The 17,686-nt window shown below is 33.5% G+C and overlaps 2 protein-coding genes across 3 annotated transcripts; both read right to left on the bottom strand.

Annotated features, from left to right (window-relative positions):
* Positions 1–2,251: 2,251 nt before the first annotated feature.
* On the bottom strand, positions 2,252–6,265 carry LOC145589316 (uncharacterized). 2 transcript variants are annotated; one of them, XM_081645839.1, is made up of 6 exons: positions 5,917–6,265; positions 4,828–4,947; positions 3,766–4,628; positions 3,566–3,671; positions 3,075–3,280; positions 2,252–2,713 (listed from the first exon to the last, which is right to left on the bottom strand). In XM_081645839.1, exons 3-6 carry the CDS (start codon positions 4,509–4,511, stop codon positions 2,443–2,445), a joined length of 1,329 nt encoding a protein of 442 aa, XP_081501965.1. In that variant the 5' UTR covers positions 4,512–4,628; positions 4,828–4,947; positions 5,917–6,265; the 3' UTR covers positions 2,252–2,442. The 2 variants fall into 2 exon arrangements, with proteins under 2 accessions (XP_081501965.1, XP_081501964.1); XM_081645838.1 differs by having other exon boundaries at positions 3,766–4,730.
* Positions 6,266–6,941: 676 nt separating this feature from the next.
* Positions 6,942–11,760, bottom strand: LOC145589317 (FAD synthetase 1, chloroplastic-like). Its single transcript, XM_081645840.1, has 5 exons — positions 11,392–11,760; positions 10,120–10,172; positions 9,065–9,200; positions 8,182–8,357; positions 6,942–8,095 (listed from the first exon to the last, which is right to left on the bottom strand). Exons 1-5 carry the CDS (start codon positions 11,682–11,684, stop codon positions 7,593–7,595), a joined length of 1,161 nt encoding a protein of 386 aa, XP_081501966.1. The 5' UTR covers positions 11,685–11,760; the 3' UTR covers positions 6,942–7,592.
* Positions 11,761–17,686: the final 5,926 nt, after the last annotated feature.

Genomic DNA, 17,686 nt, shown 5'->3' on the forward strand with positions numbered 1-17,686 from the left:
GGTGTGCGTGACTCATTGACCCAGTATATTTTTGAGTATTTTTAGTTTTTAGCTTTTAATTAGAAAGTTTAAAATTAGGACTTGTAATCTTCTATTTGGAAGAAATACATTACTGTACTTTTTTTTTTTTTTTAATGGAAAGTTGAACAAGAAGTTAGGATTATTTTCTCTCAACACTATACCCTAATTTATCAGAATTAAAAAAAAAAAAAAAAAAAAAAAAAAAAAAAAAAAAAAAAAAAAAAAATTACTATCTATAAACGGATCAATATCTTGGTGAGCTTACATAAAATGGCCCAAAAAAGCAACATAGTTTGCTGCTCTATTACCCTCTCTATAAATGTGGCTCGAATCAACATAGGTGAAATTATTAATAGGTAGTAATACGTTATACTCATCAATATAAAGCATTCTAAGAAAACAAAACACGAATATAGTAATTACTTCTTTTAAAAAATATATATACGAAGTAGTAATTACTTAAATATTAACGTGTCTATCATATACTCAAATATATCTAAAAATACATTCGCCTACAGTTAACTTCAAAATACATTATAGATTTATAGGAAATACTACTTACTTTGTTTAAGTGTTTTATGTGTTGATGGCTCATCAAACAATGTAAACCTTCAATAGCGTGCGTTTCTACTGGAACAAACGCTTGCCTAGCCTAGCCTAGCCAAGTAATTGTTTTAATTATTTGATAAATTACTTTAATTTAACAAGTAGATGTAGATTAGTGTTTAATGAAATAACATATAAATGTAATTTCATAGTGAGATTGCAACTTTGCGTGACCAATATTTGTGGATCATTGTCAAAAAAAATAAAATAAAATTGTGGATCACATCTTTTTAAAAAACACTTTTATTTATTACAAGGAAGATATTAATTTGTAAGACAAAATTGTCAATACTTAGCTTAGCTTGTCTATTCTTTTTCATTTCCTTATAGAATTTTTAAATGAATGAGCCTAAGTAAAATATATCAAAAATTGAGAAACTCATCTCAAATTCATTCATACTAGAATCTATATTAGTGTTAAATTCATAAATATTTATTGTAGGTTAAACCTTTTTAATACTTATTTTTATCAATCTCATGTTATTGTTGATAATAATTGAGTCCAAAATAATTGATATCGATGATTCTATGAAGTGAAAGAATACAAAAAAAAAAAAAAATAAATAAAATAAAATAATAATAATAATAATAATAAATAATAATAATAATAATTAAAAAAAAAATGGTTGATGGTATTTAATCATTTATAGGTTGCATCCAAATTTTTACAAGGAAACTTGAGCTGAAATTGTATTGTCCTTTCAACTAAAATTTCCTTACAAACTAGAACAATACATATGCATAGGAAAATTTTCTTCCAACCCATTATCTCTCTTTGGCCAATCACTTGTCTACAACATACTTCATCTTTATTGCTAAAAAAATGGGTCATTGAAAGTAGTACTATTGCACGTCTACCATACAATAAATATGTTGTCATAGTGCCATTACTCATTTGTCTGCATAATTCAACAATCATGATTCATCATTATCATCAACTTAAAGATTATTCCAATCATTACATTGTTTGGTGTTCCACTCATTATAGACAACACAACAAATTTAGGTAGTTGTAACTTCCACTTGGCCGGTCATAATTGAGTTCTTACTTTCATTCTAAGAAGGGCTGTTGTTACACCATCTGCCACCTGCTCGCCGTGATGAATGGTGTATGCCGGTGCTTGGAGTGGTGGCTGGTGAAGATAAACAACGCTACATGAGGAGAGACGGAAACAGGAGCGGCGGAATGACTTAAGGGAATGATGTACAATGAGGGGACACTAATTTGATGATTTAGATTGATGTTTATTTCTTAATGCCATTTTTTGGGAGGGCAAGGAGTATCTAAGACACAATAGCCATTTTGAGTTAGCAAGTTGTAAGCCTATACAGCTGTACCTGACCATGGCCTATTTCGGGTTCACTCGGAGCTTTAAACCATGAGAGGTGAGGCATGATACACTTCCATTCTTCATTAGTCCTTGACGTTAAAATTCTGTTTTACACAGCAAGTTTCGCCAATGACTTTGCGAACACAATAACCAGCAAGGAATGGCTGATTACAGGATTGTTATGCTCTGTCACTAAACAAGGGACAATATTATAGCACCAAAGAGCACAAACTAAACAAAATAAAGACCAATTCAGCATTTGCTGGACGATCAGAAAAGCAATAGAGGTGATATACTGCAGGAAAACATCGACTAGAGGCTAAAACTTTTGAATGCTTTGTACAATTGTATAACTTGTTACAAGAGGCTTTAGGGCAAATCTTACTAAGTTACTAACCTAGTTTTTAATATGATCAGTTAAAAATCATCCTATCTATCACATATAACCTTGAATAGGTTTGTATAAAGAATCAATGGTATTTGTTCAAAAAGATCCTTTGCAACACTTAAGTACACAATCTTCCAAAAATTTTGTTAGCTGAGATGTATACAATTGTGGTTCATTCCGGAAATGATCTACATGAGGCGTGGAGATGAAGTTGCACGATCTAACCTCATGCCCAGATTTCCGCTGCTGCTCTATAAATGATTCCACAGAACTTGCAGGAATAACCCTGTCTGAAGAACTGTATATGTATAGCTGCGGACAGCTTGGCTGCTTAGAAGACAGCAATCCCATAACATCAGTCAGTCTCCTGTAAAAATTGAACAGAAAGAGTATAAGAATTACGCCTCCATCAAAGCATCAAAAATATAAGCAAGGGCACTTGACACTTCAATGTAAAGTAGAAATGCAGACACATCAATGTAAGGCATCAAACATCAATGGACAAATTGTTACTTTGTAAATTATCATGAGAATGTAGAATGTGTCCATTGAGATGAAGCGAGCATTCTGTAGAAAACAATATATGGTTTGGGTATTACGTTATCAAACATGTTCTATTCATTAATATCACTAAGTGACAAGTAATCAGATTTGTGTCAACCAGTGGTCGTAGCTCTTAAGGAGTTGTAACTGTCAATAAGTAAAACCCAGAAAAGGATAGTAATTACCTGTTCACTGGAGGAAGGTTTAATACAACTTTAAAGAACTTCTCCAAGAATACAAGTAAAGCTGTTTCAGTCACTGCAGGTTTTAGCTCATTAACACTTCTCGCAACAACAGAATCCTCTTCATCTGAATCACAAGAGGCTGTTCTCCCCTTTGTTGCTACACTTTGCTTTTTCAGAAAAGCAGCAGAGAAACCTGAAGCCCATACCTGCTTGGAGATAAGTAATGTTGTCATTAGAAAAGTGCAGAAGCTCCTAAAAAACTTGAGCGTTAATACTCTCCTTTGTAGGCCAAAATCCATGTTCAAGGCATGAAGAAACATCCTCATACAAGTAGAGTGACAAAATGGCTCACGATAATTCTAAAGGCTGATAAATTGCCATTGACATTCAAAGTAGAATATAAATAAGTAATTCCCCTCACCAAGCAACTAAAAATACACATTTTGATTTCCATACATACATGTAAAAAGAGAATTTTTCAGCATAATTACCTGAGGATCTGGGGATGCAACTGGAGCTGAATCCACAATACAGCCTTTAATTCTCCCTATTAAAGAAGGGTCCTGCTTATGAAACTTCTCCAGAGCAACTCCGTATCTATTTAAGGTGATATTAGAACATCTAATTAGCAAAATAACAAGCAAATTGAGAATATAAAATGGGTAAGCAAGAAAATGAGATGGTGACTTACGTTAACCAACCCGTGTTACTGAAGGTGTGGAAAACAAGGTTCTTGCCATGCTCCTCTTCTAGCCAGTCAGCAAGATGGTTCACAAGCAACTCAACATCCTGCTCAGCTTTCCCACCAACCTGGTAGCTGAGAACCTCAGACATTGGAAAAGTGAAGGTGATTACATGAAAGCCTTTTGAAGTATACCATTCTGCATATTTACTCAAATGCTTCTGCTTTGCTCCCAACCATCCCAGCAAAACCACCACTGTCCTAGATTTTGCAGAAGAGCAATCTGACTTGCCAGCAACATCAACAGTACTAGGCTCAGGCAAATGCCACCTGTACAAGTCTGAGGATGGCACGCTTGGACTAGGATAAGAATATGTTTTGGGTTTCGAGGCCTTGGCTAACTCAGCAGACTGGTAAAGGTTAACCAAAATGGGAGATGAACCCACTGAATTTCCAGCAAAACTGCAGCTTGAATTTGGTATTGGATGATAGTTTATATTAGGCACTGGCACCTGGATTCTGGTCACAAACGACAACCTTGCAAGCTTGGAAACTGAAATGTTAGACACCCATGACAATCCTGAACTGGGAGCTGAGTCATGGGGTGATGATGAAGCCAATGTTTCTGAGGCAACAGAAGGATCAGATTGTTTGGTATCCGTTAACTTGTTCGGAAGATCAGTTGAAACAGATGCCACGGCAACAGCAGCAGCTGTGAATAGAGGTCGTTGAAGGCTTCCGGACAAGGTACCCATGATGCACAGCAAGTTCAAAAACTCTCATAAAACAATATCAAGCTCTATTTTGTAGAAACTCACACAGATCACTAAACAGAGCAACCCACGAATAAGAGCCAGAAAAAGTAAGATCACCTAAGCACAATGAGTAATTCAGAGTATATCAAATAGCCTTCATACAAGTATTTGCCCAAACGAAAAGAATATTATTTCTGATAAGTGACTTGGAAAGGAATCCTGCTTCCAAGAATAAAGGAAAAGCAACTAATAAGAGAAAAACAAACAGGAAAATGAAGAAATACATATATACGTAGTATACAATATTGATCAATACCTGAACTTTTTGACTGAGTTCAATAAAATCGGGCTGTCAACAATATTGACAGCCCGACCTTTAAATTAAGCCAACCCCAAGTATATGAAGACGATTTAACACGGTCAAAGGCCTTACTTCCTGGCACATGAACAAAAACAAACACGTTTATCTCCATAATTCCCACACTAAAAATGACACAAAATACATTAAAGATCATAATCAAAATTCAAAACTCAATAAAGTATATTATGTTTGACTAATTGGGTCCAACCATCCAAGTCATATATGATAACTAATAACATTATTAGGTGACATTACATGAGGACCATATTCTATTTCCAAAAGACAACCAATTTATCAAAAGGGTAATCAAACAAGCAAGAGTCATGTTACACAAACACTCATACACATCACAATATGACGCGTACACATGTGAATAATCAACCAACTTGTTACATTCATTCACAAAAAGACTTTGAATGCGACATTAATATAATAATAACCTCTACCAACAACCTTTTTTTCTTCCTCTATTCTTCTTCATTGTTTTCTCCATTTCCCATAATTTATTGGTAGTTGGCAGTTAAGTTATAGAGATAAGATTGTACAATACTCATAAATAACAATAACAACAATATTCATGATATCCAGCAAATTCTTGTAATAGATTGTCCGACAGGTAATCTATGAAAAAATATATAAAAATCAAAAGATAAGAAAATGAGGTGAATAATAAAATTGTTCAACAAATAACCTCAAATACTAGCATATTCTAATAAACTCAAATTCTAGCATATTCTAATCATGATACATTTGATAGTAATGATGGTGAATTAAGAACAAAATTAGGCAGTTTAAACAAACATTCATGATTGAGATACTTCAAACATTCAACAAACACCCAAAATTGAACAATTAGCAGAACACCAATTAATACAAAAATCTCTCAACTTTGACACCAAAATTCAAACTTGATGCAACCAATTATATGGGTTTTAATCCAATTTCAAAAAAAAAAAAAAAAAAAAATCAAACTTTAAACAAATTAATTCACTAAAAAGCAAAATTTCAAGAAATCAAAGACTAAGACAGAGAAAGAAAAGTGACCTGAAGTTGGAAATGAGAAAAGGGTATGAAAGTTTTCTCTCTCCTCAGATTAATTCAAACAAAGAATGAAGGAGGAGAGAGAATGCAATGAGAATGGGAATGCTTAAGGTGGATTGTTGGGTGGTGCCGGAAAATGCGGCTGTTCGCGTGGGAGTAACGCTCTTCTGCCTCTCTTTAATTTGCGCAATAACTTTGGAAATTGGATTCAATTTTAGGCCTTTTTTCAGAATTGACTACGATTTTGTGGAATAGAATCCTTGATTATTTTTTCACGTTTTTAAACGAATCCTCCTAAACAATTGGGGACACTTGATGGGAAATTGGGAATATTCTTTTGTGATGAAATTTGGTCTATGCTTTATTCCATCAAGGAAATACGGAGTATAATTATTTTACGACTATTCTGTAAAAATAAATAAAAATAAAAAAAAATATTTTACGGGTATAAATTTGAAGCTACTTCTTATAAACAAGACATAAAAATAAACAAGTCTTTGCTCTTTTGTTCAATTAGTGGTAAGGATTAAGGAAGTTTTTTTTTTTTTTTTTTTTTTTTTTTTTTTTTTTTTGACGGGAAGGATTAAGGAAGTTATTCTAACTTAATCAATAATCATAGATAGTCAAGGAAAAGTAAAATAATAGTACTCCCTTCGTCCCAAGGTAAATAAGGAGCTAAATATAAAAATTATAAAATAAAATTAATGAATTGATTTGTTTAAAAAAAAAAAATAACACTAATATTCCGTAATGAATTTTTACCCAACATATTATGGATTAATTAACAAATGAGTAAATATAAATAGTGTAATATTACAAATATTGCAACTTAAAGTTAACCGAGGAAATATATACTATGTACGGAGTATTATTTTTCATTACGCTATCGTAATTAGCTATTCCAAGTTGTTGGTTTAGACCAAGATCACTTCTCTCCTACGAGTAGAAGCCAAGCTTTAAATTGTGGGCAAAACATAGCCACGCATTCTTTGCATGAAAAAAAGCATGGTGACTGGTGAGAATAGCATCCCCATGACTCGAATTTTGGTCATCGAGTAAATGGAGTATATTCCAAGGAATATTTTTCATCACCTTTCCAAAGTCAATTTCAAGAAATAAATACATAAACCCTGCTTTCCAGAAGAAGGCTGTAATTGCCCTTTTTTTTTTCTTTTTTTTGTTTTTTTAATTTCTTTTTGCGCCAAAAAATATAGCAAGTATATGATCTGTAGCACATAAACTATCAATGCAATACATTTACATGGGTGCTCAGCAACTAATTCAAAAATTAAAATAAAATAACAAAATTGAGAGCTATTCTAACAATAATGACTAATGAATCTAGTATGTTGTGCAATTAGCATGCTGCAGCAATAACTACTGTAAACCTTCAGTCTTGAATCAATGCAGGTTTGATGCCAACTTGCTAATTTAAGGACAATTATCCAAGAACCAAATCATACTAGTACCAGACGTCGTATCGTATCCATTGTAGCATCTTTCAAACTTTCGATAAAATTAGATTGGGACCAAATATGGCAAGCATGAGATGAACAAATCAAGATGAGTAATTCTGATGCAGGTCAGGTTTCTTTCACCTGAAGTACCTGTTCCATTGACTTTGTATCATCTTCAGCTTCTTTAGCACATGCATCAAATCTCTAGTCATCAAAATTTATTCAGCTACAAAACTCAATCCCAAAAAGGTGATGATTGTTGATAGCTTCAAGAAGAAAGGTATCCTTTTCATCTGATTCTAGATGAATATGTGTTGAATCAATGAGAACCCTACAAGACAACTGATTTTCATCACCAACTATAAGGGAGCAGTTATCATACAAGCCCTCTTTTGGTGGTAGGTTTAATAAATAGGATTTAGGTGCAGAAAGACGATTTCTAGAGCCAACAAACTCATCCTTCTTTTCAGCTGATAATATGAGGCGATGCTGACGACCCAATAGCTCAGAAACATAGCCTATGTCTCCTTTGCTAAGAGCATAACGTACACGTGTAGATGAGACTTGCCCTCTTTCCTTCTTGTCTGATATGGCTGAATTAACCATGTCTTGATTTTTGTCCATGACAGAATTTATTATATAAGCCTGTATTCCATACTCGTCACATAACCTCACTAGTTGAGATGCATCACCAGCAGCTTTATACCCAAACCTATAATTTTCACCTGCAATGACAAAACTTTATAAGATCATTAAATTATACCAGATACACAAATCAATACATAAAGTGATAAAGATTTTTCAAGAAAACCTGCTACAACTCCACTGACACCAAGCTCCTTAGACAACTTCTCCACAAATTGCGGAGGAGTAAGATGCCTTACACTTGCAAAGTCAATCAGAAACTCCTTAGGAGGTACATTACCACAGAATGGAGCCCAGGAAGAAAGAATACGATGGCGATCACATTTTGCAACAATGGGAGACCTGTTTATAAAACATACTGTATGTAATGTTCAGAAACAAGAAAATCAGCCTATTATCTTTAAAAGTCTAGATTCCTCAAGCACCTACTCAAGAAATGAAAATTAAGCACAGCAAATAAATGTTGCATGGAGAACAAATTAACCAAGGGTGAATAGAAGTAATCATTATATTTCTTAGGATAACACCACTACATTGTTAGGCCTGATGAGGACATTGTTCAACAGTTGTATACGTGCAAGAAAAGCAAGTTTAGTTTTGCAAGCCTGCAGCCAATGTGCTTGAAAAAAATAATCTCTTATTTGAACCCCCCCCCCCCCCCCCCCCAACCCTCTTTTTTAAAGAAAATGAATTATAAGATATGGTAGCAAAGATTCACTGGAGCAGACAAATCACATGTTTAAGAACGGAATATTATCAATTTACTACCTTTGTTCTTCATTTAACGCAGCAACTGGGTTCCTACACTATTTACAGATTTTACACAGTACGCTTTGACCATTACAATTCTAAATAGTGGTTTACTCAAGGAAAAATATAGTCATGTCGGATTTTACTTATATAAGACATAAATGATTTGAACTCTGTGTTGGGATTCATGAAACTCCAGCTGTTATGATATACTTGTATAAAGAACAGAGGAGAAAGTTTGCTAATTGTAAAGAGCAGGGGATAAAAACTAAGCAGACAAATACACAAGATGCAAATACCTAGGTGCCCAACCAAGCACTTCTGCCATCCCTGCAAATGACAAAAGAAATGGAGCTCCAGCTTTAGATGCTTGAATTACAAGTTCCCGATGACCAATGTGTAAGGCGTCAAACTTCCCCAATGCTACTATGCCTCCTGTTTTTAAAAAAAAAAAACCATTTACTCATAGAAAAGAAGACGAAGAAAAGACTATTATCACAGCTAATGACAAATCTCTTTGAATAGCAGCCCATCTAGAGTATATGAATGACATGCAACTAGAGGATTGCTGAATCACCAAAAAAAAATATACTCACCTTGAAATTCAGCATTACAGATTAAGTATGGCTTATGGTTTATCGACAAGAATACAACCTAGTCCTCTCTTTCTTTCAGGAAATCTACCATAACATACTACTAGTTCCTAGCTGACCAAAAACTATAAATTTGTGTGTGATAACATAGGATTCAGTCTAAAAAACCTGGATTTTAATTCATTCAATTACACTAACTAAGGCTAATGTTCGTTACACTTCTTAATCAGAAATTCCTCATAGAATAACATGTGTTACTTATCAAATGTAATAAATTATGCATACATGGATTCAATAATCAAAATTTAATTATCCTCATCCTAGTCTCAAGCAACCAAGTTACCAAATTATGTAACTGGGAGTACTGCCTAAGGACAAGGATTTAAATCCAATTATCATCATCATAAAAAGTCTTCCTCCATCACATTTTATAAACTTATCAGTTAAACTTACAACTGCAAATTCATAATAATCTGACACCAAGACATCATAAAAGTACACATATACAGATAAACATGCACAGAGTTACCAACTTCAGTTTTCTTGACTATGTGCAAGAACATCTTTATTTAGGAAAGAGGAAATAAGAAAAAATTAGATTACATATAAATATAGACAGAGTGAAGTGCCAATGAAGGAAAGTCAAAAGAAGATGGAAAGCTTCCAAAAATTCATTAAATAAACAAAAACGGGACACTACACAACCTTCTTAATCAGAAAAGTATCTTAAAAAAAAAAGGTTTTAAGAAGGCAAAGGGAACCTGCTATTGATGACAGCCCTTCAGATGAAAGCTCGCAATCATCATCCTTCTGGCTTCACCCGATAAAAAAGAAAATAGATATTAACATGACAACACAAATAGATAAACATATAATATGTCTAAAGCATCAGCCAGAATTAATAAGCTTTTACAATAACTAATATGAGATGCATATTTTAATAACAAAGACTCTTTTGCCTCATACCTGTCCATCTTTTAGTACTCATGGAGTCTTTACTTCAAACAAAGATCATCAAAATGAGCGTAAGAGTAGCATTTTTTTGTTCAAGCTTTAACAGCTTGTACCACAGTAAAAGATTAGCCAAGATACAAGAAGGTTTGGAACAAACTAGCACAAGGATTAACTACGCCTTTGCCACAGGCCACACCGGCACAGGCACTCCCTGTGCCAATTAAGAAGTATTTGATAAGAAAGTTTTGCCATTTTCAGCCACTACCTTTCAACTCCCAATTTCCACCAATTATTCCAATTTCAGCTAGGTCATCAATTTCAACTAAATGCATCAACCCCAGTGGAGCTAACTTTTCAACTTCGATAAACCTTTCAGACTAGCATTTCAGCCAGCCTATAATTTTCAACTAGTTCAGCCAAACAAATCTAAAGCTTTTCTGTAACTACTCTTTCACTTTCAGCTAACTTTAGGCGTTTAGCATTAGCAAGCTTACATTCTCATCAACTATTTGAGCTAATTTCGCTGAATAAAGCCAAAGCCACAAAAGGTACCAACATGTCTTCAGTTCATAGTCATATGCCTCTTGCAACATTATATCCCTTATGTGGACTATAATGCATCTATATCACACTCCATAACAAAGTAAGAAGACCCCAATTTCCCTCCAACACCATTGCCTACGAATATACTGTGATTCACAAACAAATTTCTCTCTTTAGAGCCCTTAGCATAGTCAATGAGCTACCATTAAAATTGACATTGTGAACCTAGTAAAACTTAAGCATCAAATAAACCCAAAAGCAAAATTTTCAATCAATATATGATCAAACAGTATTGTTTCCAAAGTAAATTAACAATTCTACATTACCATTAATTCATTCTTCAAAGCACTAATACACAAACAAGCTAAAATATATAGCAATATAATCAACAAAACCCACTTATCCTAATTCGCTCATAGATAATTATTCGTGATCACGTCATCAGAAAACATCAAGAAATTAAGTAAGAATAAAAAACAAAATTGAAAAAAAAAAGGTATAGTAATTGAAACAAAAACAAGGGAATAAAAGAAAACCTGAAAGAGGAATCGTTGAATGTGGGAATTTCATTGGAGAACTTAGATTGAAGACAATTGATGAAAGAGAATGAATTGGCAGAAGAAGAAGGGTAATATGTATTTAGTAATCTTGTTGTGATTGAAGTTTTGGTCCACTGAAAAGATGGGATTTTGTGAAATCGAGGTAGAGAATGTTGTTGGGATTTAATCAAAGAAGAAAATCTGAATTTGGGAGAAGAAAAGGAGGGAATCCCAAACCCAAAACCATCCCAGTCTTTGAGATGCTGGGTTATTCTGCATCCACAACTCATTCTCACTTCTCTTACTCACACTTTAGAGTAGAAATTGTGACGATTGACGAGGGTTCAAGGTGTGGGTGAGATTGTGTATCTCCCACCCTCCAAATTCTGTAGTCCTGTTTAAACAATTTATCTGTGTCGTGTTCATACCGTACCCGTTCGTAGGGGTGTTAAAACCCGGTCCGGATAGGAAAACTGGAGTTTGAGCTATCGAGGAAGCCACGATTTATCTTATTTATCAAATTAGTAGAATCGTAAAATCATAAATACTACCTCCGTTTCTTATTAGTTGCAATTTTGGGGTATTATTTTTGAGATATAAAATATTCCAAAGTTGTAACTAATACGAAACGGAGGTAGTAATAATTTTATCCAGACAATATGATATTTTTGTAAATAGATCAACAATTGTGTGTCCATATTAAACAAAATTTTATCAAGAAGATAAACTTGTATTTTCTTTGAACTATAAAATATTGTGTATTTGTGTGAGGAAACTCATGAAAAAAAAATATACTCCGTATTGTGAAAGAGATATATTTTAGGTTATCACAAAGATAAATTTGGCTTTTCTCATATTGCAATCATTTTTCTTATATTTATTTTTTTTATAACATTATAAAAAATTTAAATTAAAATATTGAAAATTCTAAGTTTGGTCCAGCTCGGGTTTGGGCTAGTTTTATCACTCTGTCCAAATTTGATCCAGCCACTAGATCTTAAATTTTCAATTTTGATCCGATCTTAGACCGATGAATAACCTTGTCATACACAAGTGAATTATGTGATGCACAGTTTATCATTTTATGTAAATTGCAATGTTAGTTGATTTGGAAATTGGAATCATGGTTAAATTAGTAATACTACTAATGTATTACATTATATAGGGAGAACAGAAGTATAAGTTTAGAGATCAATAAAAATCTTCAATCAAAGAGAAAATTTTCAGGTTTGACATCACAATGGATAGCCCATTCTAGACATTCCTGGTGAATGTATGCAAAACCTTTAGCCGTGCCTACTTCAACTTGACTCCTCTCTTTCCAGCCAAGAAGGATTTCAGATGAGAGCAAGTGTTAGTCCAAAATTAACAACATGCTCATTAAACGAAGAGATCATGTTTCCCCACATTCTTGCAAGGTTCATATGCTCACTCCTCAAATTTCATCAGCTCCTTGGACGACATTATCTGGTTTATTCACAGCAACTACTCTCTCATCTGCCAGAGCACCCTTGCAGCACCAAAGCCTCCTTTTCCTAGTACTTCCTTGAAGTTTCCAGTCAGCCTCTTGTGCTCGTTGTAGCAAAAGCTCCAAAAATCATTTGGAATGGCACGGCATCCATCTTCCATAGAACCTCAAAGACCATGCTTCTTAAAAAGGAGACACCACCCTGCAACCAAAAGGACAGCCCAAGAGAGCGAACAGGAATCCCCAGCTCATGTAATATAGCAGGCACTAGATTATCTTGTGGAACTAAAGAAGTGAGTGTAATCAGCTTTCATTCATACATTACTGATTATTGGATCTTCCAATAATGGTTCAGGGAATTACCAACCTTCATTGCCACATTGCAGAGACCTAGGCCTGTTAACAAGTGGAATAGCAAAACCGCATGAAATCATTGACAGTTTTATCAATTCAGATTAATAGCAGATGCAGAAAATATATCTGATATGCATGCCATGGCCTTTTGTGATTGCCTGTGCAAGCATGGAGCAACAACAGCTGACAAAGGCCTCGAATACACTAAGGAAGCTTTATGAGCAGCAAGGATAATCATTGACATAGCCATCAAAAAGTGTTTTTCTATCTTAACTGATTCAACATCTACCGAAAAAACAAAAACAAAAACAAAAACTAAAAAAAAAAAAAAAAATGACGAAATTTTTTTAACATAATAACTTAATTCAATAATCATCTTTGTTTATAAAAAAAATAAAAAAAATAAAAAAAAAAAAAAAAAAAAAAAAAACAACAAAACAACAAAAGAGAAGAGTGAAAAGAAAGGTCCTGTGGATTGACCCCTCTCCTTGTAGTGTGATCAAGAAGCTCCTCTTATTCGGTGGTTATTGATTGGCATAACCCAAGTAGATTAATCACATCGATGATCTTCTTTAAAGAGATATTCATTAAAGAAGAAATAGATCTAGAAAAGACAAATCCATATACATTCAAAGAGTATAAGAAACCCTAAAACTGAGTTCAGGAAACTTGCAGCTCGGATTTAAACAAATCAACATCACTTACAGGAAATATAGCTCAGACTTACCAAATTATTGAATTATTAATGGATATAAATATATAATACATAGTCATGGATGAATTTGGTATAACTAGTTGTGCAATCGCGCGCATCAATAAGGTAAGATTAAGTTACGTATGAAGGAAAAATAAAAAGGTAATCTACATTTCAATTGTCTATATAATTATAAGGTAAAAGAAGACCAACCTAAATACCTAACTCGTACATCCCTAAATTGTTCAAACTTAAGTACCAACGAAGTGTTGGCTCACTTGGTAAGTTTCTTCCTCAGATCCTAGAAGTTTGGGATTCGAATCCTACCAAATATGGGTGCTTGGGGATAGAGATTCCCTTACCCTCCCCTCTACTCCCAAGTGTATGGCCTGCAAATAATGGACCCAAAAACCGTGAGGGTTGAGGTATGGTGAGGGTCCTCCTTGCCTTTTAAAAAAAAATAAATAAATAAATAAAAATCAAACTATTAAGTCAAAGTTTTCCAAAATTATACAAGCAAAAATCTGAATCCTAAATAAAATAATAAATAATTGCTGTAAGAGTAAAATAGTTATGGCCTCCCTATCAAAAAAAATAAATAAATATAATAAAATAATTATGGCCTCAAATTTGCAATTAAGGAAATATTTTTATCCGACAAATTCCAGTCCTAAAGGACTTGGAGGTTGGACCATACTCCACCACGGTTCATCCATACTACCTTCCTAATTTAGGCCAGCATACCATGGATCCTTCAATTGCACTCTCCTCCATCGAAGTGTAGTCCGAGTTCTCCGTTTGAAGCGATTCTTAGTTTAACTTCCTATAAAAGTTAGACCTATGCCTAAAACACAGATAGACTTGAAATATACAAGCATAGAAGAAATAAAAAAAGGACCTTTGCATGGGTCACATACTTCATATATGATATATTGATATACGGATCAGATTTTAATTTTAAAGGAAAATGAGACACTCAGGTAGTCAATTATTCACCTTCTAGCTCTTCATTCACCACCCCTCCCCTTCTTTCGCCTCCTCCGCAAATGTTAGTGGAATTGCCGGTGTACCTTGTGGCAAATTGTGGTGGCAGTTTATACGATGACAGTCCCGAAGCAGAGGAGGGAGTCCCGTAAAAAGACAAAACACAAATCCAAAATGAAATTCAGAATAGATATGCTCATATCACAATTAGGCGTAAGATTGATAAAAGAAAAACAGCATTCATAGGCATGGCAGATATGGTTTGAAGTAGCAATGTTTAAAGCACCAAGGCATACCATCAATATCCAAAGTGTATAAGGTCATATATCTTTGCTAGCAACCATTCTTTTCCTAACTCAATTTGATAACACTTCACCCCATCTCTATTTATAAGGAAAATAAAAAGGTATCTTTTTGGTTAAAATTAAATATTCATTTAATTTAAGATTGAGTTTCATGATAGGCTTCACAATTTCAGCATTTTATACTACCGTTTTCCTTAACAACATGCTGCCAAAACTGCACAAAAATGGAAGTACACAACGTTGAAAGAGTTCAATAAAAAGAAATCATGATACCATTTACCATGTCTATTATTTCCAGCATCATAGCCCATATTAATCACTTGATGCAATGCAAAGACAAACAAAACTACATGCTATAGAACATCTAGGCGGACCGGGTAATATAGTTGTACATCTGTTATTAAATCTAATCTGAACAGGAAGGTCTTGGAAGGAAGAGAACACAGTGATGGGAAATAAACCATTGGAAGAAGGCATCAACGCTATATGTAGCAACATTTAAAAGGCCACACAATTACCAGAACAGTAAGGTCTGATGGAATAATATCACAAGTTATCAACAGTCCCAAGAACACACAGGTAAGCAACATCAACCTGCAAAACAAGAAGACCAAAAGAAAGAGAGATTAAAATCAGAGGGTCAGATCAATACCCTAGAAAATGGGGATGTAATAGGGGACTGAGATGGGGAAAATGAGATTACATTTAAATCTTCTCAAACCCCAATTTTAGAGAGAGAAAGAGTGAAATGAAAGAAAAAGAGGAGCAACAACAATTCAAAAGAAACAACGAATTTATTACTCAGGACCTAAAATGAAACGAATTCAAATTTAACAAGAACGACAATTCATTAATTTAGGTAAAATCAAATAACTTACCAAAGATGAGGAAGATGACCAAGCACAATTTAGAGAGAGTAACTAAGATTGAGGAGAAAAGAACAAAATTGCAAACAAATTGATACTAAAAAAAAAAAAAAAGGAAGTACAGAAAACTATTAGGTTGATAGGAAACACCTACAGCAACTGCAAAGAAAGGCCTATCACTTTCAAAATCATTTTTATCATCATCATCATCTCCTTCCTATGGCTTTTAATTTGCCTAAGAAAATTTATCAACTATCAAATCAATCAATTTTTTTTTTACTTTTTCCGGATGCTGTTATAATTTAACTCAAATTGAATTTTCCAAGCTATTTTTCATATTAACTTGCACCAATTCTGCTCAATTAATTTTATAAGCAAACACATACCTTGTAAGCAATAACAGCAATGAGTGCAGAATTCTTATCAGGAAGTTTAGGTTTATTCGTCAAATTTTCTGAAAAACAAAGTACGATATTACTTGCAATTTTACGAGACTTAATTAATACAACTCATATTATATCAGTGGCTTGATTGAGGAAAGAAAACATGAAAATTAACAAATAGATCAAAATCTAAAACATGAAATTTTAGGTACAAAACTATAAAAGCTGAATCGAAATTAACAGTTAAACTGTAATTGCATAAAAACCAGTAATCAATAACACCTAATGCAGAAGAACCAGAATACAAGATCTACAACAAAAGCAATCCATCCTGCAAAATTTGCTGATTGAGAATGGGGTAGCTACTACAAAATATAAAACGGGCAAAGAAAATCTTGAGTACACGACTGAAGTATCTCACCATGAATTTCTTGAACCAAGGAGCTAAAGATGAGAGAAGCATGATATTTATCAAGTTTGAAGTGCTATTTTTCCAAAATACAAGCAAAGAAAACTTCATTAGATAGACATGTTGTGAAATTATTTGTTCATACGGAAAGGCACAAAAAAGTCCAATCCTAGGAAACAATAGCAAGAAAAATACTTTCTTCTATGATTTTTCCAGTGATCCATAAGACATATATTTCATTTTGAACTCCTTGCATTTTCTATCCTTATCCATAAGATGATTTGAACCAGATTATAAGAAAAATAAGAAAGTGAAGTGCCCCGTGATACATGTAAGCTAAGTTAGGTTGTTTTTTTTGCCTATTTCATAAACTACAATGACAATCAGCTAGATTAAGTAAACAGGAACAGAGGAATTAACAGTAGATATCACATGCATATTGATAATTTGATAAAATCATAATTGTAATTCAACATCATAAAAACCACAAATCAAACAATAAACATAGTAAATTTCACAGATTAACCACCACCAATTATTTGGTTTTTTTAAAAAAAAAAGGGGAAATAATAGTTACAGCAGTAGACAAAAAGTAAAGTATATCTTAGATTAAAAAAGAAGGTTTATCCTGGAAAATTCAAAAAATTAAAGAAAGGATGAATGGAGGAGCTAACAAAACTGATATTTAAGAGATGAAAGTTTGTCCTGGAAAATTCAAAAATTGATTTAAAGAATATATAAAGAACAAATTGTAACCGCTTCAGCTTAACAGCAACCAAAGTTATATTTAAGAACAATGAATAAGATGAGTAGAAGGAAAGTTAAGCGC

Source organism: Chenopodium album, chromosome 17 (assembly GCF_948465745.1).
Source record: "Chenopodium album chromosome 17, dcCheAlbu1.1, whole genome shotgun sequence".
NCBI lineage: Eukaryota > Viridiplantae > Streptophyta > Magnoliopsida > Caryophyllales > Amaranthaceae > Chenopodium > Chenopodium album.